General features: G+C 43.0%; 1 protein-coding gene and 1 long non-coding RNA gene across 5 annotated transcripts; one reads left to right on the forward strand and one right to left on the reverse strand.

Annotated features, from left to right (window-relative positions):
• Positions 1-1,147: 1,147 nt before the first annotated feature.
• On the forward strand, positions 1,148-3,337 carry LOC128615082 (uncharacterized). The gene is made up of 3 exons (XR_008387147.1): positions 1,148-1,703; positions 2,112-3,135; positions 3,257-3,337. It is a non-coding gene; the product is annotated as an uncharacterized LOC128615082 (long non-coding RNA).
• On the reverse strand, positions 3,208-11,452 carry tatdn2 (TatD DNase domain containing 2). 4 transcript variants are annotated; one of them, XM_053636933.1, is made up of 7 exons: positions 11,011-11,452; positions 10,320-10,490; positions 8,286-8,606; positions 7,086-8,108; positions 5,532-5,659; positions 5,257-5,440; positions 3,208-3,997 (listed from the first exon to the last, which is right to left on the reverse strand). In XM_053636933.1, the coding sequence occupies exons 3-7, from the start codon at positions 8,592-8,594 to the stop codon at positions 3,857-3,859; spliced, it is 1,785 nt and encodes a 594-aa protein (XP_053492908.1). In that variant the 5' UTR covers positions 8,595-8,606; positions 10,320-10,490; positions 11,011-11,452; the 3' UTR covers positions 3,208-3,856. The 4 variants fall into 4 exon arrangements, with proteins under 4 accessions (XP_053492908.1, XP_053492909.1, XP_053492910.1 ...); XM_053636934.1 differs by lacking the exon at positions 10,320-10,490; XM_053636935.1 differs by having other exon boundaries at positions 5,257-5,422; positions 10,320-11,452.
• Between the last annotated feature and the right edge of the window lie 325 nt (positions 11,453-11,777).

Genomic DNA, 11,777 nt, shown 5'->3' on the forward strand with positions numbered 1-11,777 from the left:
ATTGAGCAACCAATCAATGGGAACTCAAAACAGGTGTGCACAAAGACAGGAAGTGGGTTAGACAGGAAAAGAAAAAGACGGCGTTCAAAAACAAGGATGAGGTTGCCCTCTGGTGGTCTGGAAAGGAATGGTCAGGGCAGCAAAAGAGCTTTGTTTTCATCTGTTTCCTAGAACTAACACAAAAGAGGTGAACACAGATAACAAACCAGTGGTAGAACACAGGGGCAGAGCCAGGGCAAGAAAAACAAAACACATGGGAACCAGGGTGCATAGAGGGGAATCCATGACCGATTTAAGCCACTTCAGTATGCGATTTCAAACCAGTTTTACATGGTTCAGAGCCATAGACGTAAAACGTAATCCACAGTGATTCAGTCTCCATGTGGGTTTCTACCTAAACTTGTTATTTTCCTGCCTGCACTACATCTGTGTGTTTACTATATTTATTTATGGATGCAGCATCCACGCAACACTTATGGATGTCTTATGAGCGGAGTGCAAGAATTTCATAAGAACCAACTTCAAAACCATGAGACCTGACACACTTCTCACGTCTCCGTTAACGTCTGTACGCGCCGAGTGAGATGCTGAGATGCTGAGATGGTTCGGTTCCCAGACACCAGCACCTTGTTTGCGCTCAAACAAACGTCACTACGTTCCTCACGCCGTGTTTCAGGAAGAAATCTACTCACCTACACGTTTATCTCCTCATCCTGTTACTGCTAACACACACGTGGAATTTCACTGCGAAAACACCAGAAGAGCCGATATATCTTATCTTTAAACACACACACACACACCTCAAATATTTAAACAACCCTGTTATTGTAGCGTTGGAAATATTCAGTGCATTAACAGATCGGGATTTTCTACAGTGTTTGTTTTTCTACACACTCATCTTCTCGCTTTAGTCTCAGAGATGATCAGCTTCAGCATATATAAGAGGCGTGAGTGGATCAGACTTACTCATAACGCCGTCCTGACATTACCTGCTTCTAGGTAAGACATCAAGCTTACAGACGTGTGTGTGTGATTTTATTCAGTATATAAAATTCAGTATAGTACACAATGTTTCAGGAGAAACAGAAATATACAGCAGATGTAGTAAGGTCAGTTCAGTGCGCTACAATCTGTGTGGATACTTCTAGGTTCTTGGGCCGTATTTACGTGTACACTGATATATATTTTCAGCGGTCGTGATATTAGACGTGAAGACTGAAATCTGATATTTATCAACAGCTCGACCGTGAAACTATTAGTGTTGAGTAATGTATTATATCACAACGTCTCATCGATGATCGTAATAACAATGAAGTGGAGCAAATTATTACTTACACACACACACACTTTAAGTCAGATGTACAGCTGGATCCATGATTTATGTCTGTATGGGGTCTGTATGTATTAGAACAGGGAAGTGCCTGATGCGCTTGTGGCTTATTTTGAATTACTTAAAAGGTTCTTATCCATGATGTTCGGATGATTTTTTTTTTTTTTAAACTTTATTAAATGCTGCTGGTTTTCTGCCCAGTTTTACTCCAGATCCTGAGAGAGAGAGAGAGAGAGAGAGAGAGAGAGAGATGCTCACCATGCTGGGACACGGTCGTGTCGGTCACATGATGTTGCTCCTCTGCGCTTTTTCTTTGTGGGCTGAAACTGTGATGTGTGGCTCCAGCTTCCTCAGTCCAACCCAAAAACCACAGGTGAGTGTGTGTGTGTGTGTGTGTGTGTGTAGTCATGCTTTCATATCTTGCTAGGGACCAAATGTCCCCACAATAGTAATAGTAGCAGATAGTAATATCTTACAGTTTTGACATTGTGGGGACATTTGGCTGGTCCCCAGTGAGAAAAACTGCAACTTTTATTGAAATAAAATAAAAAACTAAAAGGTTTTCTTTTGTTTAGTGAAGTTAAGGTTAGAGTTGGATTTAGATGAATCAATTACAGAGTCAGTTAAAGTCAGTGACCGGTCCTCATAAGGACAGAAAGACAAACAGCTGAAGACTTGTTTGTGTGTTTATATGAGTAGTTCTATTTACAGATGATGAAGTGTGTTTCAGGCAGTAGGGATGTGTGTGTGTGTGTGTGTGTGTGTGTGTGTGTGTGTTTAGAATCGTGGAGACCGAAAGCCACCTCGGGTGGGACGGAGGACTGCAGCTGAACTCGAGGCTCCTCTTCCTTCCGAGGAGAAGATCATGGTATGCGAACGTTCGGGCGAGAAATAAAAGGAAGAAGTAAATAAATGACGTTCTGCTTCCGTCAGCGCTGCACGAACCCTCAGCCTCATAAAAACACTGCGCGTGTAAACGTTCAAATCCGACATTTTATTCATCAATTAACCTTCAGTTCAGTCAATAAAATACTTAGACTGAGATAAAGCCAGCTGGAGAATGCGGTGTGAGTTAGGGAGCGTCTACAAAGTGACACGTTTGAAGAAGATGAAGAGATCAGTGCCGTGTGAACTAGATGACAGTAATGATGCACCTTTGAGAACCTCTGGACTTTGGATGTAGAGTCAAATGATCACTCTTTACAACCACGGTGAGCAGAAGGTGGAATGAACGAATTAACTATGGTGCATAGAGAGCTACAGCTGCATCAAAAAGTTTGCACCCCCATGGTTTTTGAATGGATGAAAGGAAAAGCGTATCTCTGTGTTATAAACATGTACATCTGAATACAGATACAAATACGAGGCCACTATTAGAAAGGGTCTCAGGACATCCAGAGACGTGCATCTGGACTGGGATCCCGACAAATAAGTCGTGAGCGAGAGGGCAGATATGAATCTTTCGGGACTCACAGCACTCACTCATTTATCCTCAGTAACCGCCTGATCAGGGTCACGTTAGATTCAAGAAACTGCTAGTTTCTTTATATTAAAAAAAAGAACTAAACTAAATTCGTTAGAAAATATCACGAGCGGAGACCAGACTTCTCAGACCGTGCGGACATTTGCGTTTCTTCCCCTGGGTTTTAACCTCGTGAACTGATCAGTGGGAATTGTCCTTACGGCTGTGCAGGTGAGCGCAACGTTCCAGCTGGCCGTGTCTCTCAGTGATGCAGAATACGAGGATTATGGTCCTGTGCTACAGAGGATGTTACTGGATGTCCTGGGTGATCCGCCTACTTTGGGTGGGTTCTGATCACACACACACACACACACACACACACACACACACACACACACACACACACACAAGAAGTAATACCGACACGGTGAAGTCACACGTGCTTGTTTTTCCATTTGTTTCAGACGGTGCAAACTAACAGCATTTGAACTTAAATGATTCCTGATTCATAACCGCTCAAATTATTACAACAAACTGTGAAATGTGAATAAAATGAAAATAAAACAACAACGTCAGTGTTCAGAGTTTCTTACGGTTCACAACACGTTTATGCGTACACACACACACACAAAAAAGAAAGAAATAAAAGGATTTTTTTTGTCCTGCATTAGGTATCCATGTTTGCGAACTTCAATCTTTTTATTTTAAAGTTCTGAGTGCAGGGTTGCCAGGTTCTCTATATACCCCCCCGAAAACACAGAGGAGAAAAAACAACAACAAAAACAACAACAACAGACCGTTTTAAAAACCTTCAATGAAGAAACTAGCTAGATCCATTCCTAATCAGTTCTTCTAAAGCCAATGTTGTAAATCTGGGATGCGAGTAAATCCAAATCTAACTCAAAAATAACTCGGCTATAATTAATCTACAATTTGAACAATTTTAATAAAAAAAAAAAAGATGTATTAGTGAGTAGAACATTCTTACTTTAAACAAGCTTCAATAACCAGCCAAAACATTACCGTACACAGGTTATTAAGTTTAAGGGTGGAGGAGGAGGGGTTTACAGGCCGTAGATGTGTGTGGTGTTCTGGCGGACCGTTTGGAGCACGGTGGAGAAGAGCTCTCCCTTCAGCACGCTGATTTCCTGTAAGGTGTGTATGCCCATCCCGGGGTGAGAGAACCTACACACAGACGGAGACACCTGCAGAGGGACAATCCAAATAACAGTAGAAACATCGGTGTCTCGCTGTTACAGGAAAATAATCAACGGCACGGTAGAGAAGAGCTCCGTGTGACGGAGCGGAGATACGGATACCACCCTGGAGTTGATTATTTTCCTAGAACAACACATCCTTAAGTGTTTTATTCTTCTTGAAGAACACGTCATACTTTCTTTTTTTTTTTTTTTTTAGCCCAAATTGTTACAGAAAGACAAGATCTCTGGATTTGAACGTCCACGAGCGCGGAGATATACAGGAGCTTAAAATGTTCTCCAAGGAGGACTTGAGCCGAGATCCAACCTTGTTGCATGTTAAAGGAAATAAATAAATAAATAAATAAATTTAAAAAAGCCTCAGCGATGTTATTAAGTCCAGGCGGGGCTTCATCAATTACGCTACAAGGCCAAACGTTTGGAGACGTCTCACCATCACACCCATATGTATTCTCCAGCAGCTCATTCCAGATTTATTACCCACTTTACTGTTATAACGCGCTCCAGTCTTCTGGGAAGGCTTTCCAGTAGATTCCGGAGTGTGTGGCTGTGGGGATTTGTGATCGTTCAGCTATAAGAGCATTAGTGAGTTTGAGATCAGGCGCTGATGATGTCGGGATGTCGAGGAAGCTCCAGTTCCGGTTCATCCCAGAGGTGTTCAGTGGGGTTGCGGTCACGACTCGGTCCAATCCGAACACTTAACCTGAACACCACGTCTTCATGGAGCTCGCTTCGTGCACATGAGCATCAGGTTTGGGCTTCTTAGTTCCAGTGAAGCTACAGCATACAAAGACATTCTATACAATTGTGTGCTTCCATCTTTGAGGGAACAGTTTGGGAAAGAACCACATATGGGTGTGATTAATCAGATGTCCTAAAACGATCACTCAAAAAACAACAACAACAACAACAACAACAACAACAAATAATCCCTACAACTACAGCGGTATCTTTAGTGCAGTCCATGTCCCTTGGAGTCCTTTGGACCTTAAATGATTAAATACTCTTTACATAATTTTAGACTCCGTCATTTTGCGGCTAAAACGAACGAAGGAACTTTTAGCGCCTGCCAAGAAAAGCGGACGCTTTCTTACTCTTTTCGGAATGAAAGATATACACGGACCGCACGTTATTCCATTTCATTTAATGCTACTAATCATAACGCAAAACTAGATCTGAATGTAAACGTTATCGTTCGGATCGATCCATGAGTGTGGGTATTAATGTGTTCTAAGGCTGCGCGAGACCTGTCTGGGTCGGAAGTAGGGTGCGTCGGTTTCCAGCAGGATTCGGTCCAGTGGCATTTTCCTCGCGGCGTCTCGGGCCTCCGCGGCGTTAGGGTTCGTCACCAACGCTGTGAAACCCACGCACAGGTTTGAGAATTCGCTCAGGAACGGCTCGATTACGGAGTAACTGTTGGTGAAACAGTGTCTGTAACACACAAACACAAGTCTGTCGCCTCGGCGCGGCACGGAACCGACGACACGGGTGTGGATTTTTTTAAAAACTTTTTTTTTTTAACCTGTGTATCTTGTAGTCTCGGGGAACACACTTCTTCATAATGTCCAGCAAATCGTCATCAGCGTTCCGGCAGTGTATAACCACAGGCTTTCCCAAAGACACGGCCAGTCGCAGCTGCCGCTCGAACACCTGCGCACACAAAATCCAAGACAACTACTGTACAGCGTTTTCACTTCGGTTAATGTGTCGGTTTCTTCTATTCTTCAATAGAGAGAGAGAGAGAGAGAGAGAGAGAGAGAGAGATTTTAAATGCTGGACATTGAGGGTATAATCAGCTGAGGCAGATGTGACACACCCATTCACCAGACAGAGAGAGACACATGAACTAACATTTCGTAGATGTTTCAGAACGTTAAACACAACAAACTATAGGGAAAAACGTACGATGTGATTAATCATGGTGTGGTATAAGAGGAATAAAACACGTAAGGGTGTGCTGTTCTACATCAGGGTGGTAAGAGTAACTCCGCACCATGCCGTCGTTGATTACTTTCCTAAAAACGATGTGTTTTGGATTGTGATGTTAATGTTCTAAGGTTTTAAATTTTTCTAAGATAAGAAATATAATGTCACTACATGATGCAGAAATATTAGTTCATGCTTCGTCACCTCTAGACTAGATTACTGTAATGTCTTACTATCTGGATGTTCCAGCAGGAACCAGAAGTCCTAACTAGAACCAGAAGATACGACCACATCACCCCGATCTTATCCACACTGCATTGGCTCCCAGTGAAATCACACATTCATAATAAAATACTATTATGAACCTATAAAGCACTAAACGGTCTCGCGCCACAGTATCTAAGCGAACTTTTGGTTTTCTGTGATCCGCCACGCCTACTTAGATCAAAAGGTGCAGGCTATTTGTTGGTACCTCGAATAGCGAAGGCTACAGCAGGGGGAAGAGCTTTCTCTTATAGAGCCCCACAGTTATGGAACAGTCTTCCAATTAGTGTTCGGGACTCAGACACAGTCTCAGTGTTTAAGTCTAGGCTGAAAACGTATTTGTTTACTCAAACCTACCCTGACTAGACTTTCTATCATGCTAAGCACAGTCCTAATAATCTTTTCTCTCCCTCTCTCTTTCTGTCGAGCCGCACACGATTTTATGGAGATACTAGAGATCCTGATCCTCTCTGCTCTCCGGACCTGCCTGATCCATTCGGATGTCCCACCTCTGGATGGAGCTCTCATCTACTCCAATTCCAGATTGCTGGGACTACGGCTGCTCCTAAGGCCAAACAGACTTCATATAAATCACTAATGAACTTTCTCACACTATCTGTTGTTACCCAGATGAGGACGGGTTCCCTTCCGAGTCTGGTTCCTCTCAAGGTTTCTTCCTCTTCACATCTTAGGGAGTTTTTCCCTCGCCACCGGCTTGCTCAATTGGGATAAATTCGCTCTTTTAAAATCTGTATGACGTGTTTAAATTTTTCTGTAAAGCTGCTTTGAGACAACGTCTATTGTAAAAGCGCTATACAAATAAAATTGAGTTGAATTAATATTAAAGTAATTAATTGTGATTTCAGCCATCATCATGCAGCATTACCTCTTTCTGTGTGCTGGGGTTGGCTGAATTCTTATGCGAGTAATCCAGACCGATTTCTCCAAACGCGACGGTCTTGGGGTGACGCATGGCTCTCATGATGCTTTGCTCGTGAACGGAGTTGTACTCCTTGGCGAAGTGAGGGTGGCATCCGAAAGCACCCCATACATACTCCTCTTCGATAAGCCGTTCCCAGATGGCTTCCTTCTGCGTGATCCTCGGATTGCAGAAGTCGGTTATGCAGCCGTGAAATTCCGCAGGGAAACTGCGGCTGTATTTCTCCCGGAAGCTCCAGAAATTTCCGTAGAAGCCCAGCTTCCCGTACAGCATATCCAGGTGACAGTGGGTGTCAATGAAGCCCAGTGAGTCGGAGTCTGACAGCCAGACAGGCTCCGAGCCCGCTGACCTCCTGCGGATGATGGGGTCATCGGGAAGGGGCGTCGTTAATCCGTAGCGCAAGTGCGCACAAGAGGACCGGTGTCTGAACAGTGGCGAGGACACACACAGCTCGCTCGGAGACGGGGAACAAGAGGCTGAAGATGAAGGACTTTGTCCGATTGGCTGCTTAGGACTGAGGTCCCGCCCCAGCGCCACGACTGGTTTACCGGGTGGATGCGCACTTCCGCTGACGGTGGAGTCGGCCTCCATCCACGTGCTCCAATAGGAGGCGGTGGGCTGATGGGGTGCATTCTCCTCTTCCTCGGTGTCTAGAAAGACGTGTGGTGTGCGTGTGCGCTCCTCCGACCGGACACACACAGGCGCCGGGTCCTCGCTGAACGAGCAGCTGCTGCGCTTTCTCTCCGGCGAGGGTTTAACAGCGAGGGTTTCTGTACGAGCCTTCCAGGGGCACGGCTTCTCGGTACCGTCCTCGGAGTGCGACGACTTCCTCGGTCTGTTCCCGAGAGCGGCACTCAGGGCTCGGAGGTAGATGACCTTTGAACCCTCCTCTGGAGTTCTGTCTTTTCGGTTCTCACCGGCAGTGGATGACTGCGACCGCAAAGGTGATTGACCTTCTGACTGTGGGTCCTGCCAAAAACATAAACGCACACAAATCCTAATTTTTTTAATCTATATCCAATATATTTTATTCCAGGATTACCACTTGCTTTTAAAATGATATTATTTTCAAATCGTTCTAAAAAAAAAAAAACAGAAGGGAAAAAAAAAAAAACACTAAAGGGGAGGAGCCTACGAACTGATTACCTTTGCATTCGTAAACAGTCTGCAGGGCCTGCTGGACAGACGGTGGGTTTTCCGAGTGCTCGGTGTCTTTGACGGTGTGACGCGTTTCCCCTGAGGTGTGCCGAGTTGAATGTTCTCCAGTTCTCCCAGTCCCTCAGAGCTGGAGGAAGTGTTCAGGCTGGGACAGGAGTCTTTGGGCGATTCATCGGACGCCTCGTCGCCCCAGCGAGTGGGCTGAGCCAAACCCACGTCATTCTTCTGGAACTTCGTAGGCGAGACGAATGCCGTGTGTAGCCAACGGAACTTCACTTTCGTCCTATCGTCGGTCATGATGACGCTGAACTGGGCAGGACAGACAAAAGGAGCGCTTGTGTGAGAAATGCACGAACCCACTACTTCGCATCGGATCGATGTATCCCTAATCGATTGCTTTTTGGGGTGTTTTTTCCTCCGAAAGACTTGTCACGCTGTACGAGATGATCCTAATAAAATAACTCTGTAAAAACACACTGCCATGAGTTTACAGTGAAGATCCTCTGACGGTAGACCTGCGATTAAATAAAACGAATACGTTCTATTTATGCCAATAATCAGCAAATGTAGAACGTAAAGTCAGGTTTATGTGACACACCTTAAATGTAGGCTAAATATCATATTTAGTAAACATAGCTCCTAGTCTTTGGTTTATGTGGATGGTGAGAGATGATGTCACTACTGTAGTCCAATGAAAATGTATTTTACAGCATGACATAATAGTAATAATAATACTAAAGGGCTTTACTGTACGATGTATATTTGCTAGACAAGAATGAGAAGATACTCTATATGGCCAGAAGTATGTAGACCAACGCAAACTCACGGAGCATCGCTGCCGAGCGCTGAAGCGCGTAGCGTGTAAATATCACCCGTGTTCTGTTGCGTTACTCGCTACAGAGCTCCAAAAAGCCTCTGGAAGCAACAACAGCACAAGAACTGTGCACCAGGAGCTTCGTGAAACGGGTCTCCAAGGCCGAGCAGCTCCATACGAGCCTAAGATCACCGTGTGGAGTGGAGCGCCAAGATTGGACTCTGGAGCGGTTCTCTGGAGTGATGATGAAGTCTGATGGACGAATCTGGGTTTGGTGGTGGTGTCAGAAGAACGCTTCCTGCTGGAATGTACATAAAGTGAGGAGGAGTAAAGTCTGAGGCTGTTTTTCAGGGTTTGGAAAACTCCATATTAACACCCATATATATATAATGGTTTGGGACGTCCAACAAGCTCAGGTGTGATAATCTATACGAGCCTAAGATCACCGTGTGGAGTGGAGCGCCAAGATTGGACTCTGGAGCGGTTCTCTGGAGTGATGATGAAGTCTGATGGACGAATCTGGGTTTGGTGGTGGTGTCAGAAGAACGCTTCCTGCTGGAATGTACATAAAGTGAGGAGGAGTAAAGTCTGAGGCTGTTTTTCAGGGTTTGGAAAACTCCATATTAACACCCATATATATATAATGGTTTGGGACGTCCAACAAGCTCAGGTGTGATAATCAGGTGTCCACATACTTTTGGCCAGATAGTGGATTTTGATATTGATTGCTAACGGCCACACACACACACACACACACACCCATTAAAAAAAACATAGTTCAGATTTAAACGCTGGAAATTGTCACGTAACTGGAAATTTTAGTCAAATAAAAGCCAGTTGGAACATTAAGAATTGGAGTCGATTCTGTAAAGAGTCGATTCCCCAATTTGAGTCAAATCCACACAGAACAGACCGAACATAAATTTGGTTAGATTTTGGTGCAACTTGTACTAAAAGTTAGCTACAAACTAGCTAAAGACAACTTGCTTGCATTGTATTTACTATGTATATACATATATTTTTTAAATAAATATACACTGACAGTTGAGTAACAGGAGATTTACCTCGCAACCGTAAATGACAGACTTCAAAACTTCTCGCCATTTTGTTTAATAAACGTTACGTTTTGAATTTTTGACCACTCTACGTTAACTCAAATCTGTCCAGTTAAAGTAAATATAATTATTAATATAATCTTATATACATACCTTGAAGCGCTAACAGAAAACAGCGTTTGAAAACGTCTTCACGAGCAACACGGCAGGGAGTCGATTCCGTCAAAGAGTCGGTTCTCCAATTTGAGTCGAATCCACAAAGAAAATTGAATCACAACCAGTCCGTAGTACACACCAAGTAGAGTGGATATGAGACAGCCGCAACTTTAGCACCGATTTATTGCAAAAACAAACAAACAAAAAAGTTTAACAAACTCATTTTCAGTGACGTGACGATTAAATAACGGTCGTGGAATCGACTCTATTGATTCACAATACTTCGATTCAGAATCGGAGTCAACTTTTTGCAATTTGGAATCAAACGACCGTTAGATAAACAATAGGAATGAATGAATGAATGAATGAATGAATGAATGAATAAATAAATAAATAAATAAATAAAATCAGACTCATGGTCAGAATGGTCAGGTAAAAAATGCAAATAATACTGGAGACCTTTCGGAGCTATATTTTAACATGGCTGGGTAAATAAACAACTATGCATAACATTAGCTAACTAGCTAGCTAGTCATCGTCATGTGCGTTCGTGCCTCTCACGTGCCAACCTCAAACTGAGCCTTAATGTTTTTATAAGCTTGTATAAATCTTAAAATGTGTAGAAACTGTATTTGCGATGTCGTTCGTGAGTGATAGGTCGTCGTTAGATTAGATAAAGAAGCCTTACCTCTGCTCAGACAGACTTATAATTTAATTAACAGTCTCCTGACCTCATGACCTTCAGAGTTCAGAGGGTGATGCGGCGTTCACTGGCCTCAGAGATGAACTCATAAAACGTCATAAAACGCGCAGCATTGCACGTTTTATAAGCGTTTAACGTCACTAACTGGTGAAAAGCAAAAATTTCTAAACATTGTTCCTGATATAAATGCTTGCCAGACTCGACGATTGAATAGAGCAGAGTTAAGAATAATAGACTTCGCATTTTTACCCTGATCTAACTTATATTATAATAATTATAATAACAACGCTGATGAATTCTGGATTCTGATTCGTAAGAATTTATTGATGATGATTATAATTTAAAATATATTTATATATAAGATATATAAGAGCAGCTTAATTATATTTAGCGTCTATGGAAGGAATCTCCATCCGGGTCATATGCCGCGTTCACGACAACTGGGAACTCGGAAATTTCCAACTCGCCACATTATAGCGTTCAGGCGAACTAAGCGGTCTGAATTCGGGAATAAACTGAATACTCACTGTACCCTGGCGATAAACTGGAATTAAAGAGCTGTTTAGTGGTTAATTTATTATTATTATTATTATTATTATTATTATTATTATTATTATTATTATTGTGATAATTGATTGATGTGATAATTACACAAAAGTGCAGTTTGATCGAACTAATCTTGAAGAAACCCACTTAATTAATATTTCAAATCTCAACCTCAAAAGACAGCTTAATAACCTTAGACCACGCAC

The sequence above is a fragment of the Ictalurus furcatus genome, chromosome 11, assembly GCF_023375685.1.
Source record: "Ictalurus furcatus strain D&B chromosome 11, Billie_1.0, whole genome shotgun sequence".
Taxonomy (NCBI): domain Eukaryota; kingdom Metazoa; phylum Chordata; class Actinopteri; order Siluriformes; family Ictaluridae; genus Ictalurus; species Ictalurus furcatus.

Coding starts and splice junctions, on each gene's coding strand:
- tatdn2 (XM_053636934.1), bottom strand. CDS start 8,594: ATGACCGACGATAGGACGAAAGTGAAGTTCCGTTGGCTACACACGGCA. Junction 8,109..8,285: donor GACTGTTTACGAATGCAAAG/GTAATCAGTTCG, acceptor TGTTTTTGGCAG/GACCCACAGTCAGAAGGTCA. Junction 5,441..5,531: donor CGAGACTACAAGATACACAG/GTTAAAAAAAAA, acceptor TGTGTGTTACAG/ACACTGTTTCACCAACAGTT.